This window comes from Giraffa tippelskirchi, chromosome 9 (assembly GCF_054371585.1).
Source record: "Giraffa tippelskirchi isolate mGirTip1 chromosome 9, T2T-mGirTip1v1.2.pri, whole genome shotgun sequence".
Taxonomy (NCBI): domain Eukaryota; kingdom Metazoa; phylum Chordata; class Mammalia; order Artiodactyla; family Giraffidae; genus Giraffa; species Giraffa tippelskirchi.
The window spans coordinates 110,659,703-110,684,329 of NC_137283.1; the positions used below are offsets into that span (position 1 = coordinate 110,659,703).

Sequence of the window (24,627 nt, forward strand, 5' to 3'; positions counted from 1 at the left end):
CACACACACACAGAGGAATAAGTTCACTTACACAAATTTAAAGGTCCTAACACACACACACACACACACACACACACACACACACACACAGGAATAAGTTCACTTACACAAATTTAAAGGTCCTAAATTGGTTTTCTGTCCCCCAAGGGAAAAAAATTTAGACGTGTCCTTATAAACTCCCATGGAACTCTATATTCTATATATTTTCTTATGGTAGAGAATTGAATGTGTCATTTCTGAACAGGGCTTTTAAGGAAAGATTAAAAAAGGTGACTTCTTTGGTTTTGCCTTGCAATACAAACAGCTGCCTGAAGTCTCTGTTCACCAGGGTATATGACGGCCGGGGAGACTTGAGCTCCTAGTGAATATTATCTTCTCATGTAATGTTTTGTTAAACAGCTAAGTCCACAAGTGTGCTCAAGATATATAACTCTCAAGAAAAAAAGGTACGTTTTGCCAAGTAAAGAACAATGATTTATGGTAGTAACTGTTACACTCTGGATCTGATTGGGCTTTGTTTTGAAAAATTATTACCACAATGGTTCTGTAGAATTTAGTAGTGCAACCAGCACCATTTGGCACATTTATGACAATAGGGTTCTGGTTTTCTTAACTCCACAGTTAAATGCTGGCAGCATTTCAAATTCTTGGCACAGATGTTTAAGTGAATATAAAGAAGAAACATTAAAAAAAAACACTGGGCAGTTTTCAGTGTCTAAATATAAGCAACATTATTTTCTTAACATGCATGGTACCATGAACTTGGTAATGGATGAAGTGGCAAACATGAAAGCCATATGTGAAGGGCTTTTAGGTTTGTTTTTCATTGAGGGCACTAACACTTTTCTATAGGTATCTCTCCTATTCATGTCTACCAAGTGAAACTCAGATTTTGCTTTTTGTTTGTGACTGGAGAAAGGTTAGTGTCTGGAGTGTCAGTGGACAAGCAAGTAGATCCATTCCCAACACATGACCCTTGGGACCACATGGCCAGGCTACTGTGATCCCTGTGCTTCATACTAAAAATGCCCAGAGGCCTGTCAAGCAGCTTTCTTGAAATTTGTTTTAAATTGCACAAGTGGCAAATCTACTTCCTGAGTTAAAATGTGAAGGGAAAAAAAAATACTGTAGCACATAGGGCAGGAAAACTATGCAGAAGTATTCCCTATGACTCCCTGTGGAGTGTTCAGTGTTGACTACTGAAGCAAAAATAGTGCCACCAATGGGCAAAATGCTCCTCAGGTTCCCAGGGCTCCCCAGAGCCCCTCACCCATGAACTGGCTGGGTCCACACACCTACATCCTGGATCAAGGCTAGGATGGCACTTCTGGACTTAATCCAAGTCTTCCTCACCTCGCTACCACCCCACTGCCCATCAACTAAGTAAAACAAAAAAGTCCAACAAAAGCAAACAATAGCTGGCTCATGCTTGAAATGCTTTTCTTAGAAGACATTTTTATAGCCCATAATTAAAGACAAAAATCTTACACTGTCGATTTATGAGAGGCAAGTGATCAACCCTGTCAGATCACTGACAAATGCAGTCACCAAAGGAGGTGGGAAAACTAGGGAATCATCTCTATGGCAGATGGAGGATGGGCTGGGGACATGAGCAGGATGGAGGCAAATTGTGTCACATCCAGAATTTGTTCTAAGGCCACCCTTACAGTACGGTTAAGGTGTCACTCCCTCACCCTTCACTCAAGACACTAGACAAGCATTGGTAAAGCATGAACATTTATATTTAATATACATTTTGACAATTTGCACATAAATAACAATGTAAACCAGTACGTAAACATAAGATAGTTTGTTCTAGCAAAGTAAAAAGCCAATAACTTTGGTCAGTTTTAACTTTGAGTAGAAGGAAAAAAAAAAACCACTGTTGATTGTGGGCTCAACATTCACATGTAAGAGGCCTCAGAGGGAAAGTCAGATGGTACAGAGAATTACGAAGTCTCAAGCCACTGTGCAGGTCTCAGTAAAAATTTCCACTAATGAGAAAGCACGAGAGGGAAAAAAGAGAACAAATGGGTGACAAGGAATAGAAAGTATTTGATGTCAATGTCAGAGTATGATGCTTTGGTTTACCTATAATCAAGGACTGTGTTCGTCAAACACTGTTAAAAAAAATATCATACTATACTGTCAGTTTCGTTATTTAAAGGAACAGATCAGTAAGGCTCTTAGGTTTCCCTGAATTATCCTAAATTTGTTGTTCTCTTCTGTAGGCTGACATTAGTTGCCACAGACCAAAATGCTGAATATATAAACCAGATTGATTAGTGATCCATCAGTTATTTAAGAAGGAAGGAGAGGAAGAGAGAGAAAAGTTACAGTGGTTGATGGGATTTCTATTTCTGGGACTTGGGTGTGACCACATCAGAATGTGACAAAAAAAAAGCCATCTCAGATTGTCCTTAACAGTTAAAAAATGCATGTCTCTTTCTCCCTGGTTGTTATGCGGTCCCCACCTTTGCACCAAGATTTTAGGATCTCTTACAATACCAAAGGGGTGCCCAAGCTCACCAATGTAATTGTGAGGTCATCGAGTGCTAATTAAGCAAAGAGTCAGAAAGGGTTTGATTTTTTTTTTCATTTTTTTGCCATTAGGAAAAGAAGGATCTTTTACATGTTTTGGCTCACAATTTTAAGTGGTTATAAATATATTATATATACATGGTATAGTGGTATAAATAGATTTATAAATATACATCATTGTCCGCTACACCTTGAATGCCAACGTGTCATCTTTGGGGTTAGCAGAGGATGAGGCAGAATGGGGCGCATTCCATGTTTCTGGTGCACGCATGCTCTCCCCTCTCGAGTAGCAAATCATTAGAGATGCCATCACTTCCTGCACTACTGGACACACTCAATGAGGTAATTGTTGTTGAACAACTTTGCAATGCCCTTTCTTCTTCAATTAAATTAACCATAAAATGTAAAAACACAAATACTGAGGAAAGTCTGAGTTGCACAGAAAAAACAAATACAACTGATGTGTTGGGGACAGGAATGTTCATTACCCGCTTTGACCCTAAGACAATGAGAATACCCGTTTTCCGGTTTTTGGTTTTTAAAGTGTGGCCTGAGCCTATCTAACTCAAATCCTTCCTGGTAGAGCACCATGCTTGTGCAATTTTGACATAATAACAAAAAAGACCAACAACAAAAACACCTGGACTCATGCCCCCAGACCTCACCCATACAAAACCACCTGTGCTTTGGAAACATTTTGCAGTGGTTTTAAACATGGCATTTTGTCTTCTTCACATTTTCAGATAATACATTGGGATGCTAAAGTCTCATGGCCACTCCAAATGGTCACATGACTTTGGAGGTGGGACGACCCTGTTTTTTGAAGAGGGAGATTGGCAAAGCCTTCTTATCACCTTTCTGGTAAATCTGTGATTGGGGGCAGGAATGCTGAACTCTCGACAGAAACATACAAGATTTTTATTTCTTCTACCTATTACTGGGTAATTCTGCAAACATACCCCCAAATTATGTTCAAATGATACAAGGCTGTTCAAATAACATAATCCTATGAATGAACACATCAACTGCCTAGCTTTGGCAATACTCAAACCTCACTTTCAAACCATTATTATAGGGGGAGGTTGACTGAAGTAATGTATCTGTTTACTAAATCTTAGGTACTTAAAACAGATGTGCAGAAATTATCTACAAAGAATGGCCACCAGACAAAAATATAACACTTAACTCAAATTACAAGGAATTCTTCCAGTCATTGTAAACTTTTTTTAATTATTGCTTTTTGAATGATAAATTGTATAATAAATTATGAAGGATTATCATTGAAAAAATAATTATGGCTAGGCAATAGTCTTAGCAATCGGGAGGCTATGCAAACATATTCACACAAATGTTCAAAATACAACAGGTTCAAATATATAGATGGGGTGTAAATAAGTATATATAATAGGTATATATATTGTCTTTGCCTCATTTATGCCCTGAGATTTCAGTAACTTTGGGGGTTCCTTCTTTAATTCCAGAGAGGTGAGGGAAACCATCTGCTGTCAGGGAGAGCTTTGCAGAACTGGAATTATGTACAAGCGCTTGCGACAGGCACCCTGACTCGACAAGTCATAAGTTAAGAAACAAGACAAAACACCTTTTGTTTTCTGAAAATCTTAAGGATCCATAGGTTCGACTATTTCTTGTTTGACCTTTACAGGTCCCAGAGGTAGTGGGTTGCTGTGAGGCAACTTCAGGAGGGACGGCTCTGTTGACTCATAGAGGCTACACCCTGAGAGCAGTCCATTTGCCATGTTTCTTTGCAAAGTCACTTTCAGGCCAGTTTCTTCCTTCTCTTTTCTGACCATGGCCAGAATCTCTTTTTCCGCCACAGAGGTCATGTCAATGTGGTCCTCCATGTTCTCCAGCTGGTCGGCACTGTCGCTGATGTCAAACTTCTCAATTTCTTCGTTGATTCTGGTCAGGTCCTCCAGAGGCAGCCCAGTGGCCGGGGCCATAGGACAGTGCCCCTGCAGGTGGACCTTGAGGCTGCAGAGATGGATGTAGCTCTTGTGGCAGTGGGGGCACTTGTGGGGCCGCTCCCGGGTGTGTAGGCGCTTGTGGAGTTTCAGGTGCACAAACTGGGTGAACTTGGCGGGACACACCTTGCACTGGTAAGGTTTCTCTCCAGAGTGGAGTCGCAGGTGGGTCTTGAGATTGCTGGTGCTGCTAAATCGCTTGTGGCAAACCTGCAGCGTGGGGAGGGAGGCAGAGAAGGGAGGACGGAGACCGGAAGGTTAAGAGCTGCCAAGGGGAGGTGCCAGCTGCCCACCCACTAAGGACAACCTGGGAGGGGAGAGAAAACTCCCTGTGGTCCCTCACCGCAGCATTAGGCAAATAAGTCAACGTGGGGACGCTCCCACAGGGTGGTGGTTCCCTCCCCCACCACTGTCTACCCGGTGGAAGCTGGCTGTGTCATCTCAACTCATCAGCAGCCTAAGGAAGGCAGAATTCTTGGGTTGGTTTAGGACCCCATGAGGGTGACTGGTGAGACACTGTCTACAAAGGTTGAAAGTTCTACCCAGAAAACACTGCCCACCTGGCATTCATGTGGCTTCTCTCCCGTGTGTACCAGGTAGTGTTTCTGCAGATGGGCGAGCTGAGTGAAGCCCTTGTTGCACGTCTGGCATTTGAAAGGTCGTTCTCCACTGTGGACTCTGAGGTGGACCTGGGAAGAAGCCACAACACCTTAGCTTAGCTCCCACTCGGCAGGCTGTCAGAGTGAACATCCCGGCTCGAGGACTCAGGGCATTTAGGATGCAAACCTCTTAAGACAAGCATCAAGGTGAAGTTTTAGAACAAATCAAACCCCGATGTGTGTTTCAGAGAACACTCTGTCGTGTCTGAGCTAAAGAAAAGTCACAGGCTAAGCAGGGACTCCACACTGATCCTCTAGCGCAAACCCCAGATGTTTATTAATCAGAAGACACTCGGGGGAGGGGAAGTAACGGGTCCCAAGCTGCGTGGCCGGCGATGCCATGCCTGGGTCTCACATGGAGGAAACCGCAATCTATAACCTGCGGGAGGTTTAAGTACCCAGGCGCGCTGTGTGCCCTCCGGGGGACAGACCGTGCACATCGGGGTCGGGGGGAGGGGGTGACCACGCCAGGCCTACCTTCAGATTTGAAAGCTGCCCGAAAGTCTTGGCGCAGACGTTGCACTCATACTTGATCTTGCCGTTCTGCTTCTTCAGCGGGTAGGGGAGCGTCTTGTAGCCAGTCATGTTCCTTTTGTTCTTGATGAGATTCACCGCCTCCTCGCCTCCGGCGGCCGCAGCAGCCGCTGAGGTAGCTTTGGGCTGCACCACGTGCTCGGCCGTGGCGGCGGTCCCGGCCGTCGGGGAGCCGCTGGTGGGGGTGCAGGCCTTGTCCTTCAGGCTGGCGGCCGCCCCGGGGAGGGAGAAGGCACTGTGCGCCGCGGGCACCAGCACCTCCCGGGGGTGCTCCGGCTGCAGCAGGCGGCGCGCCCCCTCCGAGGGCAGAGAGCTGGGGAGCGAGGCGGGCGCCAGCATCGGGGGAGGCAGGCCGCCCCCGCCCAAGAGGCTGCCGTACACCGGGTACAGCCTCGGGAAGATGCCGAAGCTGTTGATGTTGCCCACGGCAGCGCCCAGGCCGTTGCAGTTCATGCCGTAAGGGGGCAGCAGGAACTTGGGGTAGTGCGCGTTGTAGGAGGGGATAAAGGCGGGCGGCAGGTGGGTGGGCGGCCCGTAGCCAGCAAAGGAGCCCAGCCCCTCGGCGGCGGCCCCGTAGGGGGCGTTCAAGTAGGCGTAGGAGTCGCGGGCCTCCTGGGGGACGGGGGCCAGCGGCGACACCGTGTTCCCGGGGCTGCTGTGCGGGCTGCAGCTCTGCAGGCTCCGGTCCGGGCTGCTGCGCGCCGAGGGGCTGGGCGTCGTGGAGGACGGTATGGGGGAGTGAGTGATGTAGGGCGGCCGCTGCTCCATCCCGTAGCATCCCAGGGGTGCTTTCATAAAGCCTTCCGGGAGCGGGGCCCGAATCGGGTACACCACGCGCGGGTAGAAGGGCATCTCCGGGCTCCCGTTTTTCCTGAAGTCATCCGCGTCCTTCTCTGAAGTGAGGGTTGAAATGTTGGAGCGGTATAAGTCCTTCCCTTTGGAAGGGTGGGAGTCCAATTTTAGGATCTCTTTCACGCTATACTCTCTCTTCGGGACACTCTTTAGGCACAGTTCATGTTTCTCAATGCTCGGCTGCTTTGGATGGCTCTGGGTTTGTGCTGAAATAAAGAAAGGGTGATTATTACTCAGAGGGAGACAGAAAATTGAAGTGACATTGCCCAGGCTGCTCTCTCCTTGAGCAAACCTGAGCCCCAGCTGCCCCAAGAGGGCCACCTGGCTTCTCAACGCCCACTCATTCTGGAAGGCTCATGCCACTCCAGTTCCTCCTCAGCAAAACCGGGTCACCGGTGGCATCAGTCAAATGAATAACATCGTTTGGATGACTGTTTCCACTGGTAAAAACCTCATGATAGAACAGTCCTGTTCAACCTATAATAGGAGCGTGCCTCCATGAAATACTGGGTGTGGGGTGTCACAGGTTAATAAAAGTCACAGTTTACCTAAAGGAAATCAGCACACCCTGTGAACTAGATGTGAAAGATGAAGACTCATTTCAAGTAATAAGCAGTCATCAATTTTCACCTCCATTCTTGTTTAATATGAATTTGATAAAATCCTGTTCAAACTGCCTCTGTCAAACAGATTAGCAAGGTGATGCGACCCCTTCCTCTGGATTTGCTGACAACACCAGAATTTCACTGAGGCTCCAGGTCTCACCAGGCTCCCAGTAATGCTGTCCCCCAGAATCACAAGGTGTGACATAGTCATCTCTGCCAAACCACAAATGGCACTTTCCGAGCCAGTTCAATTACTTAGAGCACCAAAGAAAACAGGCAGTGAAGATGAAAACACGTATTCCAAAAGATGGCATATTATTACTTGGTAAATAGACTGTTTAGGAACAGCAGCAAGGCTCTTAAACAGAGCCTGTTTACGACAGGTTCTCCAGGCCACGGCCAGCACTGCAAACACACAGGACGAAAGATGCTTTTGGGAAGACACCAACCAGCCAGAGCTGGGAAAACCGGCCACTCCCTGCTCAGCCTTCCCTGGAAACCAAAAGTAAAATACAAGCTGCTTGGTTGGAGCTCTGGTTGTTGCAGGGTAAGCACTCCAGCCTGCACACTTGCCCTCAGTGTAGGGACAGATGAAGGATCAGCTATGGGTTTGTATAGATGCCATGAGAGGCAGGAGAGCTCTTGGCCTCAGCCTTAGAAGACGACAGGCTCGGGGGACCTTACTAAGCCTCCGTAAAAGCATCCTTTTGTTGTCCCTGCTTGATTTAACGGAGGAAGAACTCTAGGTTTGATACCTGATAGATCTAGAAATGAACTCTGTGGACTCCAGAGTCTGAACTCTTCAAATCCATTCTCTAGGCTGACAGGCTTGAGGGATTCGATTCCAGTTTGAGAGCCCCCTCAGAATGTTATCTCTGCTGGCTGTTATCAGTTACTCCTGGGTGAGCCCGAAGCCCCAGAATAAACACAGCCCAGACACTATCAGGGAAGATGCTGATGGGGGCAGTGATGGAAAGCTTGTTGAGGGAGAGGGATTTCTGAAGCCACTAAACCAAAATAAATACCCGCTTATCAGGCCAATATCAGTCTTTCAGTGAGGCTCAGCAGGCAGGAAGTTCAAATTGTCACTTTTGTTTTTTAAAGCTGAAATGGTAAAAGAAGAGAGACAACTAAGTTGGAAAGCTGATAGGTAAGGCATCTCACAGCCACAGGAGGGAATTTTGAGGCAAAAAAAGAATGATTTGGAGGCAACCATATAGGCTCAGGTTAAAAAAAAAGAAAAAAAAAAGGACATAACCCTAAAAAAAAAAGAAAACACAGAAACTTCACCATCACAACTTTCTGCCATTTTTATGTGGCAAATTACATCTAAGTCTCCTAATTTTTTCCAGTAGCTTCAACACTCTCTGGGTCCTAAAATTCAATAAATTAAAGTTGTAAGCAAGAAGTTTTAATCTGTCCATAGCACTGCCCTCCTATTTAGTTAGGTGTTATTGCTGAGTACCTCCATAATCCAATTATTGAACTGTTACAAAGCTAACAATTGAGCCAACAATAAGAAAAGTTGGAATTTATTATTTTCTATGCAAAATACTGAGCAGAGTGTGCCCAGGATATCATAGCTCCACGATAAATGTTCGATATCTCTTACACCTTCATAAAAACACATTTATTTCCTATTAAAAAAAACTATCTGGAGAGCAATGTCAGCCCCCCGCAAGTGTTCTAATGTGTCAGTCACAGAATCCACGCAAGTGCGTGCTACGTCACTTCAGTAGTGTCCGACTCTGTGCGACCCTATGGACTGCAGCCTGCCAGGCTCCTCTGTCCATGGGATTCTCTTGGCAAGAATACTAGAATGGATTGCTGTGCCCTCCTCCAGGGGATCTTCCTGATCCAGGGATCGAACCCATGTCTCTTATATCTACCAGCATTGGTATATGGGTTCTTTACCACTAGTGCCACCTGGGAAGCCCTCATGGAGTCTATATGAAGGTACATTAAAAAAAACCATCCTTCAGTAGCTGAGTAATCAATGGAGCTGGTGTTATTTCTGACTCTCCCACTCAGCAGCAGCTTGAGTTAACTTGAAAAAGAAAATCAAGATCTGTTTTTGTTCTTAATTCTTTAATGGCTGTAGGCGGACAGAGTCATTTCAAGAGTGAACTGCTTCTGAAGGCTCTGAATGGCTTAATTATGCCGACTCACATTTTCGATCTATAATAAGAACCCCCAAGACTATAAGAAAGAACCTAGAAGTTCTGCAGTAGGCAAAACAAAGTCTGTTTTCAACTGAAACTGAGAAAGCAGATTAACATTTAGAAGTCTATAATTTGGTCAACTGTTTTCTAGATGGGTTAGTTAGATAGACTGAAAAAAAAAAAAAACCTTGGGAGGGTAGGAGTTAAACCTAATAATTCCTACTCCTTTTCTTTTTTTTTTTTTTTTAAAAATAACTATTTGTGATTTCTACTTATTTTTCTTGACTTCAGTTTTCTTCAAATCTGTTCTCCTCAAAACTCTACCAACTGAACCATCACTGCCATTTTAAAGCCCTCACAGAGGTTCTGACACAGGCCTCTATTGTGCATGAAACATGGAACCCAACACAACTCATTTGAAGACACAATCTACCTTTTAGGCCTGATGAAATAGTGGAAATTTTCCTGATCAGCATCTCAATCATCAGTTACCACACCTAACACAACTGGTTTCACAACAGTCAGCAGGAGTCTTGGCTTACTGTGACTGGTTATTGTTAACCTTCATTCTGTACTACGAATACTGGACAGTGAATGGGTACCTGAAAATGTTCAACTACCATTTAGAAAAACCTCTGCATAAACAACAACAGATATTTGAGGGAACAAAGGTGTCATTTCATAGAGAACATGACAGTTCCTTCAGAGCTCAAAGAATATCTGTGCTGAGCCTTTTGTTGGGGAATAAAAATGCAAGGCCTTTAGGACCTTTCTTTGTCTGGAAGAAGGTGAGGGATGTATGTGAAAAAACTTCTTTGTGGTTACTGCAAAGTCACCAAGGTGGGTCATTTAAAATGGAGTTACAGTTCAAAGAAAATAAAAAATCAAAGTCTTTTTGCTGAATCCATGAAGGATGAAGCTCAAGCAATGTGAGGAGACCCTCAAGAGGAAGCTGCAGCTATGCTGAGAAAGTCAGGAAGAAGCAGCACATTTTCCTGGGAGGTGGCCTGCTGGAGTATAAGTTGCCTTTTACCCCTGGGCCTGGCACCTGCTCGTGGTAAAAGAGCGGAAGAGCTCCTGGGATACTTGGTACTAGTGATATAATGGGGACTCTTGGGAGCGCTAAAGAGAGATGAGGGAAAAGACCTACCACCATTGGCCAGGACCTGATTATACCCACTCTGCTCAAGCTGGAAGCCAATTTGTTTCCAAACATTTCAAGGTTTTTTCCCCAAACCTCAAGGGTGCACTATATGTGTGTATGTAAGGACCACAAAAACAAATTTAAAGATATTATGGTAGACGTCTTTAAGCTTTTATAGCCTCAGCTTTTCATAAAACTACAAATATAGTCTTGAGATCATTGGGAGAGTCAAGTCAACTAGACAGTGTGGGATGAGCACCAAATAGCTATAGAGTTGGATTATACCTGACTAAGATAAGTAGTTGGTTTGTTAATTGGCTAAAAATTTAAGTCAAATTCTAATTTATGTTAATATTAACATTCATCCCAAAGGTCTCAAAGGCCAAAATGTGAACTAAAACAGTTTAGACTCCAGATAAAGCAAATGGGACAGCATATGGATGATTGATGAATCTGGGTAAAATGTTTCTGGGAATTCTTTGTACTGTTCTTCCAACTTCTCCTTATGTTGGAAATGAGATCAAAACAAAAGGTTACAAAAATTTCAGCATTTAGATGCCAAACTTTGAAACCAAAAGGAGCTGATTTTAAAAATCTGCTTTAAAAGCAGTCTGAGAATATACAACTATAGTTACAACAGGTTGGAATTTTATGGTAAATCTTACATCATTCCTAGAGATCACTTGAGAATGACTAAAACAAAGTAGCCCTTTGCAAAGAGGTCATGACAGCGACTTTAACCAATAGAAAAGTAAAAGCTTATAAACCTAAGGAACTGAAAATTTGTTAAGATAAAGTGATAGGTGGTTACTGTAATACCGATCAGGAGATCAGATAATTAGGTTTTTACCATAAGGAAGGAAGCAAAGATATAAAATCTTCAGGGTTATCCATTTTGAATAAGATTTGAAAAATTATAGCTCCAAGTTTTTCTAGAAGCAATTTATGTTTCACATCAGACCATAACTTGATAACCAAATGTGCATCTACATTTCAAAGCATATTTTAAGCACTGACAAATTACCACAAACAAGGAACTATACCTTTCATCCTCGGCATGTCAGAACCAATCTCTATTACAATATAATCCTACCTCCCCCCTTTTGGACAGATTAGCATTGGACCTTTATTTCTTCCTGTACATTCAGAGTTGCTCTTAGTATTTTTTAAATGATCAAGTTTCATTATAGGGAATAGAGACTGAAAAAAATTGTTTTTCTCTTCCCAGTGCCGAGTTTAAGCCACCTACTTGGCCCATCAAATGAAGCCATGTAATTAAACAACATGTTATTAGTGCAAAGGGGCAGAACTGACATTACTGGCATTTTTAATTTTTTTGTTCTGTGATCCACTTACTGAGATTCATCATTGTCAGCTCTCCGGGATAAGGGTAGTGAAGCCTTTCCGCAAAGTCCCGGCAGTACCACACAAGAAGCTCCTGGTTGGCAGGAATGGGCTTAATGGTGTAGAAGTAGATATTCATGCCGTTCTGACAGGCGGCCAGGTTCTGCTCCCGGGCAGAGTGAGCTGGGTTCACGTAGCGCAGCCAGTTGCTCTTCTCCTCATCAAAGCCATCAATGAAGTGGTGAAGCTCCCCTCTGGAATAGATCTGCGCAAAAGAGAAGACAGACGTGGAAAAGAAAGCCCCCAATGCGACGGAAAGCTTGCCAGCACCTCTGAGAATAAACACGGCAAGTGTGATTTCTGGTCCCTGACTGCCTCGTTAGAAAAGGAAATCAGTTTAGCCGGAGTTGTCTTGAATCAGCAGAAATAAGGGAGGAAACAGGGGAGGCACGCTTTGTCAGTTACCTTTTCCATTTCAGTTTTAGGGTCTTTTCATGTTTGGGGAAAAGCTACAGAAGAATGAGACACAAGATTTCGTTTAAGGAGCTGCCGCACCTAGTACTCTGCTAGCGCAGTGAATGGCACACGGGCAACACTGCTGGCTTGAGTTCCGATCATTCTGACTTTTAATGCTTTGAGTCACTAGGTATTAGACCAACCCGACTGAGTACGTCAAACTGAGTCTCTCAGCTTTTTCTATGGCCTCTGTACTTGCCTTTTCCTACACCCCCGCCCAAGGCTTCAACTCTGCAAACATCCTCCACCCCCAAGCCTCCTAGTCCAGCAGTAACACTTGTTCATATGAATACTTGGAACTTTGCCTTTTTGTGGAAACGCTGGGTGGGGCCAAGGTGAACCTCACCTGCCATAACAAAGTGAACACTGGGACAGAAGCCAGCATCTGACAGTCTACTGAGAAGTCACTTTTCCCCTTGATTAATGTGTTCGGCCTTGCGCTTTTCTTTCAGGGCAGAGGAGGGGAGAGGGAACCCTCTTATCTGTGAGGAGGTTGGCTAAGACACCACTCACAGAGCCATAGGGTTTGTGTTTTTGGAAGAAGGGGAAGAAACCATGTTATTCTTTAAAAGCAATACAAAATGAGGAATTCAAAGTTTGTCCTAGAGTAATACTACTTCTGGTTAGCAGATATCCTCAGTCCACTCAGTAAAAAGGTAAAGTCTTACTGAAACGACTTTATAAACAGACCCTTTACCTTCCCCAGAAAGTTTCTCTTACCCTCTTTTTAAGATGCACCCATCTCATATTCAGACTTAAGAAAGACCCTTACACATATACAAGTAATACCTGGTTTTCTGAAACTTGGAGGCTCCAAGTCATAGGGCATGATTCACAGCAGAAGTTTTGCTCTAACCGGACAGCAGGTCATTGCTTTATTCTTAGTCACATACTGACTATGTTAATCTCTAAAGTGTTTCTGTATTTCGCTCAAACGTTATCAGAGACAAAAAGGAACTCTGTCCCTTTAACACAGGCAGTAAACACCAGAATCACTTTCTTTTAAGAGTAACTTCCTGTAAATTGTGAAGGGGGAAATACATGTGGCTTCATCAAAGCAGCTTGTGAGAGCTTTTGCGGTGTGTTTTGTTAAGAGAAAATGGAACAAGGCTGGGTGAATTCTGCTATCAAGAGGGGTTTTCAAGTTTGTTTACTCTGATGTGCAAACTTCCAGGAACACGGGGTTCCATCGCTCTTGCACTCTTCGGGCGGAAACTGCTTTCTAAAGCTATGGGTATGTTGATTCCAGTCAGCCTTCCACAGACTACAATTTACTGTATCCTCATTTAAAAACAGAAATGTCGATGCCATGAAGTCACATACACACACATACACACACCCACAAGAAAATAAAATAATGATACGTCAGATGAACACTGCTGCCTATCACCCTCACTCTATTTCCATATATTATCAAGAAGATTAAAAACGTGCTGACTCATAGCACAGTTACAAGAAATGTCACTGGTTTCTCAACTTGAACATCCCTTCTCTTGACTGTGTAATTTGCATGAAACTTTTTCTTTCCTCACAACAGATGTTCATATTCCTGCCAACAAAATCAGGATGCTTTTAACAACATGTGGAGAGTTATCTCCTACAGTATCCTTTGCATGTGAAGGACCAATTCAAATAAATCCTCTCAGGGAAAGCATTTCAGCTACTTAGAGTGAATCTTCAATAAACTAGGGAACTGAGATAGAGATAGGAGGTTCTTAAATATTTCTTGTCATTTTTTTTCAAAAGGACCGTGCATTAACCAGACTTATGCTGGATTGTTTTAATTCAGACCTTAGACTCCAAGAATTACAAACATCTATGGCTCACTTCTCAGAAGATGTTATTGGCAATAAAGGCAAAAATACACTCACATTTTACCCATTATTAGTCAGGTATTAAATGTATTTTAAGTATGAGTAATTATTAAATTTGTGAGCACGCAATTCATAGTGGGAAATTCTCAGTGATCTCTTTTGTTTGGAAAATAGTAAAATACATTTCTTAAAACACAAAACTTTCTGGGTTAAAAAAAAAAAAGCTTGACTCTTAGGAACAGCTTCTGGGTGATCACCAAATATAGATCTTTTATAAAAATACTTGTCCAAAAAATATAAGCATTCTAGGTAAATCTGACCAGAATAAGTATAATATGGGCTTCCCTGGTGGCTCAGTGGTCAAGAATCTGCCTACCAATGCAGGAGACACAGGTTCAATCCCTGGATCGGGAAGATCCCCTGGAGAAGGGAATGGCAACCCACTCCAGTATTCTTCCCTGGGAAATCCCATAGACAGAGGAGCCTGGTGGGCTACAGTCCATGGGGTCACAAAAAAATAGGACATAACTTAGCGACTAAACAAGTATAATACAGTTTTTGTTGCTACCATGCAACTGTTTCTTGAAAGAATTTCAATAAAGGTTTCCCAGTAATCATGTACATTTTATGCAAGTCTATATACATACATATATATAATTGCTTTTAAATTTATTTTCTAATTGAGGAAACTGAGTATACAGAGAGATGGATGGGAAAATGGAAAACAGTCCAATTTTTTCTGTTCATTCTCATCCAGGGTCTTTTACCTAAAGATTCCATCTAATTAGTTCACCTGTGAGTTCTTTCTAACTGTGATATTGCAGAGGAAATTGGATTGACTAGACGGGATGTTAAAGAAAAGTTTATCATCTTGAATGATTGTAAGCATCTCCCTTACACTATGGAATAACTTATGTACTGTCAAATCCAGTAGTTTCATGGTACAGGTATTTAAACAGGATGAGTCTTGTGGTCCATCTCTATTCCTCCAGTACCATATTCTACTCATCCTTCCTAAATGGCATTTATTTTCAAGGTAATTCATTTGTGATTACTCGTTCATTCAATTAAAGTTAAGTCAGCAAGAAATCAAGAAGGGTGAAATCTAAGGCTTGGTGACTCATTACTACTTCCTTGCACAGAAATGCAAATGAACTTACCCTTGAAGCAAGCAGCAAACTGTTTCCTTTCATCACAAAACTCTAACGAACTGCAAAAATTAAGACTCACACAGACCACCTCTTCACCCCAACTACCTTCAAGCTGTGTTTCCCAGGCTGAACTTTTAACCAGTTTTGTCACAACTGCTTAGAATTCCCTGTGTCCATGTGGACTCTGAATATTGTGGGGAGCCCCAGGACAGTTGAAAAAGGAAGTGACCCAGCAATTTTAGTTTCATTTTTTCCCCCTAATACTTAATGAGTTGGGAAAAATTTCCCTACTTACCCGCCAAAAATATTTCCTGTTGGCGTTCTTGGGAACTGTATCACTGGTGTAGATTTCACCTATCAGAGGTCCAAAACGTGTTCCCTTTGGTATGTATTCTTTACTCACCACTCCAGTAACCTAAAGGGGGTAAAACATATGAAACAGTGAGTTCAACTGTAAAATATGAATCGATCTTTTCATTTCAATGAATTGAACTGTCAAATGGTAATACCACCAATGGTAACAACATTGTGCTATGGAGGGCAGACATTAACGGTGCCTACATAATTAACAACAAGCTTGACTTTTGGGGAAGATTATCTGTTAAACTCGCAGATGATAAGCAAATATTCAGCCAAGTATAACAGTCTAGTTCTCTGGTGACTGAGGGTCCTATATTTTTTATTAATGCTTTTTATGCTAGAACAGAGTGGGTAAAACTATTCCATTTTAGAATGAGTTTCGGATACTGCAGAATTAGACAGTCAAGGTTAGACCATTTTAGCCCGCTGCTAGTTTCCTATTTCTTCTTCTCCCTCAAACCATAAACACAGTGTGCTTAAGGGGAATAAAATAGTTTTAACCTCAGAAACCAAAGTAATGTTCTTTGGTTGTTCCACAAAGGCCTAAGGAACCAGAAACAAAACATAATATATTTTTTTCATTCCAGATGAGGTTTTTTTTTTTTCTTTCTTTATAGCTTGTAAGTTCTCTTTAGTAGAAGGAAATTCTTTCAAGTAACTTTGCTCTTCTCTAGCATCTTCTGCTCAACGGTGGTCAAAAGTCTTCCTTTGAAATGGAATTTATACCAAGGAGAGCTGTGGGTTCTAAGATCTGAGGAAATGACTTTCTCAGACTGGATGGATCACACATTTGACTTTGGAGGGCCTTGCTAAAAAGAAACATGTTAACTATACCAGTTCCTCCCTGATGGTAAATTTCTTTGGGGGGGGGGCGGTTAAAAAAGAGTCACCAACCACGAATCAGGAAGCAATTCATCATTATTCAAAGGAACTCGGTAACAGTCCCTTACAACATTTTGCAGTACATTTTGCTTTGTTTTTTTATTCACTCACTTTCCCATTTTGATTTTCTTTTCACCCAGAACAGCCTACAAATCACTTACTGAATGCCTTAATGATATGGACCAAGAGGAAGGTAAAACATATTTATTTCCAGTTTTTATTATCCCTGGTGGCTCCTTTATAATTGTGCATCTGAAATGGTAGGCCTTTATATATGAATCAATAAATGTTTGCAGTGGAATCTAAGATTTTGGTTTTGATATACACGGATACTTCGTTAAATCTCATCAAAACTGAAATCTTTGTTTAAAAGGATATAGAACACACCTACACGCTTGTGACAGACCAGTCCTTCTCATATACATGACTTAAAAATTAATTTAAAAAATTTAATATTCAATATACGAGCCAATGGAGCATACCCAGACTGGAAAGACAGAAAAAAAGAAAATTTCCTATACCCAAAACAAGTTGAAACAAGGTTGGTGAGCTAGAGTGTTATTTTTGGTCCGTTATGAATTTCTGGCAAGAGCTGAAAAAAGCAGATGTTCATTTCATTCTCCTCCTCTGCCTCATTTACATCTATCTGCCCTTTCAATAACAGTTCATCATTATTGGTATATGTTGGCAGTATACCTCTGAGGAGTACTTTACAACAGTCTTGAGTTAAAAATACATCCTAAAGCTTAGGTAGACTTATTCAGAGAATCATTGTTTATTATATATTATTGAAATGAATTTGAAAAATTCATGGAATCGGCTTTTATGACACAAATCATTTGCCATTCATATCTGAGTGATTCCATAATATTAAAATGACAAACAGGAAAAACAAATAATGTCATTCACTGGTGAGCCAATAATTAGCAGTTGATATTTTCAACATATCCACTTTAAAGCAGTAATTTTAAAAAAGGTACTCAACTGGTTTATCAACTTTGTTTTAAATTATAGTCTCTTGTAGACAGTGTCTTGGGAATCAGAGCTTGATTACCAACAAGTAGTATGACATTGAGTTCAGGGTTTTTCTCCTGAATTGCCATTCTTTTAACCAATGGGCCTGGTATTCAGCTATCAATATTACACTAAGAAAATGCACAACACTTTCTTATGGTCTGAAAGAAGTCAACCAGCAGCTTGTTCCTACAAAAGAATTTGCAGAAGACATATGCCACCAAACATCTTTGAGCGCAGCCATAGGCAAGTCACTGGGGAAGATATGAGGTGGCATTAAAGAGCTCCTGCCATCCATAGCCATACAGATGCAACTCACCAGACAAGACAGGACAACAATTTGTCTGGGAAGGGAGGTCTAGGGAAATCCTCAAGTCCCAAACAAATAAAAGAGCCTCAATACTAGATTATCTTTACAAGTGAGACAGAACACTAATATTTTAAGTTCTGCAATCCATAGAGCTTTGGGTACTTATATACTCACACATGAATAAATAGAGACACCAAATCAGAGAATTTTGAGGCTGGAAGGAACCGTTGAGCTCATATACTATCTCTATCCATTCCCAGTCCAGCACCCTGTCTCACAATCAGCACCTTCATCACAGATCCTTATCTGAGAAATTATTCAAAGAGGACATAAGAGCTATAACTCTAAGATTCCAGCTCTAAGACTCCTGAGCTCAGCCAGGTAACTGGAGCGGGGATCAGAACCAGGGTAGTTTTTAATGGGAAGTAAGAGACTAAGTCATACTTCTCCCTCTGGCCCTGGAAAGACGTGGATGTGAATCTTAGCCAACAACCAACAACGTTCTATCCTTGGAGCCAGCACATAATGTAGGGAAACCTGGTGTATGCCTTGAATTTCCCAGAACTAGAAAGACTAATAAGAATGTGTTCACCTAAGCTCAGGAAGGAAACTTCACTGGAACTGACCAGGGTCCTAAAGCATCATTGCTGGGCCCAGACTCCTGTGTGCCTCCCATAAATCTACCAGCAAGAGGATGCTGGCCTCCACACTTCCCCGCCTGCCTGCTCTTCCCAGCTGTGTGCTCTGTGCTGGGCTGACCCCTACAGATCTATCAACGGCCTCAGTTACACAACATACCCTGAAGTCCAAGACCTGCAGACAAAAAATAGGGCTTGTTTTCCATTTTACAAAATGAAGATGTCACAACTTAGTATGGGTGGACTAGGAGTGTTGAATGAAAGTTTGATAGTAAGGAGAATAATTTTTTTTTAAAGCCAATTCCCTCTTTAGGAATATATGAATACACATGCATCTCACTGAGTTTCAAGCAGAAATATCATTCAGGTCTAACGATGGTATAAGTATCCTCACCCCAAATTATATTAAAATCATTTTAATTACTAGCTACCTCTTCCCCTCCCCCTCAAAAAATGACTCATTCGATTAAAATTCTATTTTGAATACAAGGATATTTGCATTGAGATGGCTAGTGCTCTGTAGTGAACTAAGACTTCAGCCTGCACTTTAATTTTTTTTAAAAGGGGGTGGAGTGAATAGAGATGTTTTTGGAAAGTTTCCTTAATTATCTTTATATTAAAGGAAATGCCTGGGTACATGGTCTCCCAATAAAAGGCAGTATGAAGAGGGAATTGCATATTATGGTGAGATACTTTTTACAGATGACTTGAGTTAATAATGGACTTCAATCAAAATGGACACTGAGTCCTCATCATCGGCCTGATGTTTAATTGCCACACGACTCTGGAGTTCAGGCTCAGAGCCACAGAGCCTCTGAATTCAACGCAAGTAACCTCAGTTCAGGCTACGGCTTCTGGAACAGAAGTGTTTAAATCGATCTTTCTGTGTTCAAGTATTCACAGAAGATTATTTCAGGAGATCAAGGGGAAAAACCCCCTAAAAGAATAACCCAGCAGTTTAAAAAGTTTTTAAAGTTTTTTGAATAGAATGTCTATATTTGGTTTGGGTTCTGGAAATAGGAAGTAAGAACAGCCTCATTAAAGGTGCAAAATGATTCTAAACTAAATCTAAAAATGAGGGTCAAGATCAGAAATATGGTTTGTATGTTTTGTTTTTAAACCAAAAAAAAAAAAAAGGTGCTGACACATAGCACAAATTCATAATGAAAAATGGTCTTGTTAAAAAAAATCCCCAGGATGTCAGCACATCAGTACATAATGTAACATCTTCTGCTACTTAAATGAAAACATTTAAAGAAGGGCAAGATACATCAGTCAGATAAAAACTACAAGTACAAAGGCTTTTTTCCTCTTTCCACGGGCTTGTGGGACAGAAAGAACTAACTGAATAATGATAATATAAACATTTCATCCATTCTGAAGATTTCTGTCCTAGAACTGGTTTGCAGCTATCATACTCTCAATGGCTCAATTTCACAGTTCTCTTTCACCATCTTGAGGGAGCTGTCCTTTTCCAAAGTGCAAAAAGGAAGGAAGGAGAAACAGAAAAGCAGGTACACATTACAGAGGGAGCTTAAGCCAGTATTACATTTAAGCTGGTTTCGTGGTTATTTTTATGATGAAGAACTAAAGACATACTGTTCTCTTCAAGCATTTCGGTAAAATCAAATAGGAGAAAATAGAATAAGAGAACCCTGACCTCTTACTAGGTTTGTTCTGAAGGACCCTCCTTAGGTTACAGGCCCTGTATGCTTTTTCAGTGCTGAACATACGAAATAGGGAGTTACACATGCAATGGAAAAACACCAAACAAGCTTAATAAAGGATTGGTCTGAAGTATGTTAAGACGATAAATAAAGCCACAGTGACACCAAGAGGGGCCAGTGTAGCACAGTGTAGAAGCATGTTGGAAAGTCTGAAGAACTTTGCTCCAAGTCTGGCTCTGGCTCCAAGTATACACCTTAAGTACGTGCCTAGTCTTCTGAACTTTGGACTAATGATCTGAGGGCATTTTTTTTTCTATTTAGCTATTATTTTAAATAGAATGATGAAAATTGAAAGACAAGCTAAGAGCTGAAATGAGGACAATACTACAGAACTAAAAGGAAAGGATGAACCACAATGGAGGTCTTGATTTTAATCCCAAGCGGCTGGACAGGGCAACACAACACAATTAAAATCTGGGAACAGACCAGTATTTGGTCAAATTTGATCTGGGAAAAAATGCTACACGTTTTAAAGCCACAGACAAACCTTATAGACCCAAACAAATCCTACACTGTTTCCATGGGCCACAAACTAAAAGACTTTCTATAGAAAAGGGTGTTACTTTCACAAAAAAGGTCTAATTAAGGCAGACTTCTGGGGTGGTTTTTGGTAAAGTTCACATACAAATACAATTTAAATTTTGCTTTTTATGAAATCAGCCTCCTCTCTCCCAGTAGGAAAAACGGGGGGAAGAAAAGTTGAGTTTTAATGAAACCCAAAGCAGAGTTTCTCTATTTAATTTTAGACAGCTGTGTCACCCCCTCACTAACAGCACTGAACTCAGACACACAAACAGGAAAGAGACAAAGTATTTCCCAAATCAGCTCTCAACGCCTTCAAATACTGTTCCTTAGGGAAGGAGGAAAGTGATTTGACATGGTTGTAATGAATAGTCTCAGGATGGAATTCTGGACTCCTACAGCAGAAGACCCCCTTTTCACGATTTTCTGAAGGCAGTGATAGGATTGACAGTGCCACGGGAATGGTGGTGGTAAGTCTGTGGCAGGGTCAATTCCTTCAACTCAGCCCTGGAGTCGACCCACGAGAGCAACTGCAGTAGCTGAATTCTCAAAACAAGAGGTGGTTCTGCAAGTTTTTTCACAGCTAAACATCACGCCTTGCTATAATCATTATATAAAAGGGTAAACACAAATCCTTTGCTCATTCCAAGTTTGGGTTTTTAACCCCTTTGAAACAACAAAGAGTGTACCCACTTCAGAGGCCAAGAAGGAATCGGCCTGCCAGCCCTGCCAGAGCAAAGGAGCTGCCACAGATAAACAGTGGTTAGCTCTGAAGTCATCTGGACAGAGGACACTTTTACATGAACCTCTTCTCAGTTTACACCATCACTTCAGTTCATAAACACGTCAAGGTTTTGAGAATAATTTTAGAAACCCAGCTAATAAAGCTGGCTCGTTAAAAAAAGACTAAAGCCATCTCATGACCAAAAGGAGACAAAAGAAACATGAAAAACATTTTTTTCAAAGAAAAAGTTTTCTCCTTTCAAAGCAATTGTACTGGGTGATGAGGGCCAGTGAGTCCAGAGTGGTCAGAAAACTTTCTCGAAGCTGCTGACAATTTCACCCACCCCACGCTGCAATTCGGCTTTTCTAAGACATGTCAACTTGCCAAAAGATTTAACTGTTTACTAATTAATATGGAATAGTCAAGAGCTGGAGAAAATAAGCAGGGACAGACTTAGGGCAAGACAAAGCAATGAAAGAAGTGAATTAAGTGATCAGTTATTTACTGATACTTACAGATTCTCACAGATACACAAGGCCTCAAGGGCAAGTACGGAGATTTGGCGTCAGGTGCCAATCTTCTTCAGCAAGAAACCAGAGGCTTACCTCTTTGCTGTTTGTGGCATATTTGAAAAGTAGATTCCTCGGTAAGGAAGCCTCCGCCTGAACCGAAGTGCCTCCTTCCACACCAGAATCCCAGGGGTGGTCATTCACAATGTATGTACACTTCTCCTCAAACTCAGCCTCTGTCCACAGAGTCATATCCGCGTCCTCCATGTCCATTTTCATGGTCCCTTCGGTCCCCTCTGCCAACCCTGGAACCTTCACAGCACTGGAGCTACACTTGGGGGCAGCCTGGAAGAGAAAGGAAAGGCCTTTAATCCCCATTGTCCCGTGGCTCCTCTGAGAGGCTATGACTAATACAGTCGTCTGAAGACTTTAAAAGCAGATGCATAGTGCTTGGTACAGTTGAGTAAGAGCCAAAAAGCCGTATAAAGATTGCCTTGGAGAAGCAAGGATTTTAAATGCTATCCTTTAACAACAACAACAACAACAAAGAGTGTGGCAACCTCATTGGGGGAAAAGTTTAAAAAAGAAAAGAACCACCTCCGAACAATCCCTGGCTTTACCTCTCAGAGCAGAAAAATGTTGTGGGTGCCCAGTCCTCTGTCCCAGGACGCCTGGGGTCATGGCCGCCAGACCCTCAACGCTGTGGAAAAGCTGCCTCAGAAAAGTGTCACAAACAAGGAGAGGAAGAGGAAGGAGCTCTGTCTGCCTCTGAATGAAGCTAAAAATGGAAAGCGCGTGTGGTGCAGGAGCGGAACCCAGCCTGCCTTTTCCAAATGGGGAAGACTGAACTTTCCCACCAGCTCCCAACTCAAAACAACTTTCAAAACAACTCGCCCCCCCCACACCCCCTCTGCAGCGCGATCTCTTTCATCCTCTCCCATGGAAGACTGAAAAGGACTGCATCCTGCCAGCATCACTGAGCTGCAGCTTTTCAGAAATCATTTGGACCTTAGGAAAAGAGGAGGAAAGACGGGGGTGGGGGGCAGGGGGCAAACTCCCCACAGTTCCTGTTGACTGTGGGCATCTCACGCCAGATTGAAAAAGCAAAAACAAAACATAAAACTGTTCAATAGAATTCCCTAAAGAGAATTCCTTCAGGAGCCCTCAGCTACAAATAGCACTTTCCATTTAAATCTGAAAGTGTACGAATTCCCAGAAGTCACTGATGGGCTACAGTTTACTGTAACTAAAGTTCTAACAAATATAGAAGACTCAGAAGACAGCTCTGCTTCCACTTGTAAACTGATAAGGGCATTCCCGCAAATCCCCCCTTACACGCAGGAAAAGTGCTTTCCAAAGAGAGAGGGAGGTTAAAAAGGTAAACAACGTCTGCAGTCTTTTCCCATACAGACGTGTTGGGGGAAAAAGTAGGAACGTATTAAAAAGGAGTAGGGTATTATTTCCATGTAAGAACGTGTCGTCGTTAGAATGTAAACACAACACTGTCCAAGTCCTTCAGGGTGGCTTTTCCATTCTTCTGATTCTTCTCTAAATATGATGACCCCCCCCCACCTTTTTAAAAATCAGATGCGAAGTTGTCCTTCCCGCAGTCACGATTGAAACAAACGTACTTAATTTACGTAGTCGCGACATGTACAGTCACGATGCCACATAAGTGTTAAAATAAAACCAAAATTTAAAATTAAGCCAACGCGGAATAGTTACTTTGTCGGACGGGGGTGGGCGGGAGTCACTATTGAAATTTCAATGAACTGACAATTATGCCTAGAACTGAAAGGGTTAATGATTCATAAGGAAAAAGTCTTATAAATGTTTGACAGTGCTAAGTGCCCTAAAGCAGAAGCATTTCTGGTTTATACTGCGACTACGTTAGCCGAAAGGGGGGGGGGTAGTTCTCAGATCAATTTCAGAACGAAAAACAAGATCAAGTTCCTTACCAAGGTCGTACCCACACGTTTTTCCAAGCAAATATCCAACATCTGAGATAAATGTCGCTCATGCCTAAACAGTCCGCAGTGCTCCACGTCCCCTCCGGGCCGAAGGCTGGCGCGCACCGCGGCGGTGCCCTTCTGCTCGGCCGCCCGCGCCCGCGTCCCGGCTCCCGGCGCGGACAGGTGCCGCGCTGCTCTGCCTCTCCGCAACACTGGAGGGCCGAGTGTCACGGCTGCGCTTACAGTCTGTGTTAACCCGGCCGGCGGCTCGGCCCTTACCCCCTCCCAGCTTGCAGATTTCCCATTCGTGATTCACTCCTACCAGTCGCCTGAAGAGGGGGCGTGGCCGCACCTGGCCAAGCCGCGCCAAGCTCAGCCTAGGGCTTTTCCCCCAGCCCGCGAGCGCCCAGAGCTTCCTCTCTCCGTATCTGAATTTCAACATTTACTTGGAATCGTGACTTCCCTTTGAAGGCACTTAACCTCCGCGTAGACTCGGACTGTATTGTATTCTAAAGACTCCAGACCGCCCTCCTTCCTGCTGCGGCTTTGTGACGGGGCGCACATTCCTTAAATTCAGGGAAACCTAAAAAGGATCTAAACTTGGAGGAGTTCCTCGGCCCAGATCCAGTTAGAGAACTTACAAAACTTACTTGAAAAGAGCACGTGAAAAAGAGCAATTAATTTG

The 24,627-nt window shown here is 42.6% G+C and overlaps 1 protein-coding gene across 3 annotated transcripts; it reads right to left on the bottom strand.

Moving 5' to 3' along the window:
* Window positions 1-1,724: 1,724 nt before the first annotated feature.
* Window positions 1,725-24,192, bottom strand: PRDM1 (PR/SET domain 1). 3 transcript variants are annotated; one of them, XM_081526946.1, is made up of 7 exons: window positions 23,949-24,192; window positions 22,087-22,335; window positions 15,600-15,719; window positions 11,836-12,088; window positions 5,660-6,774; window positions 5,084-5,212; window positions 1,725-4,733 (listed from the first exon to the last, which is right to left on the bottom strand). In XM_081526946.1, exons 1-7 carry the CDS (start codon window positions 23,988-23,990, stop codon window positions 4,161-4,163), a joined length of 2,481 nt encoding a protein of 826 aa, XP_081383072.1. In that variant the 5' UTR covers window positions 23,991-24,192; the 3' UTR covers window positions 1,725-4,160. The 3 variants fall into 3 exon arrangements, with proteins under 3 accessions (XP_081383072.1, XP_081383073.1, XP_081383074.1); XM_081526947.1 differs by lacking the exon at window positions 23,949-24,192 and adding an exon at window positions 22,611-22,764; XM_081526948.1 differs by lacking the exon at window positions 5,084-5,212.
* Window positions 24,193-24,627: the final 435 nt, after the last annotated feature.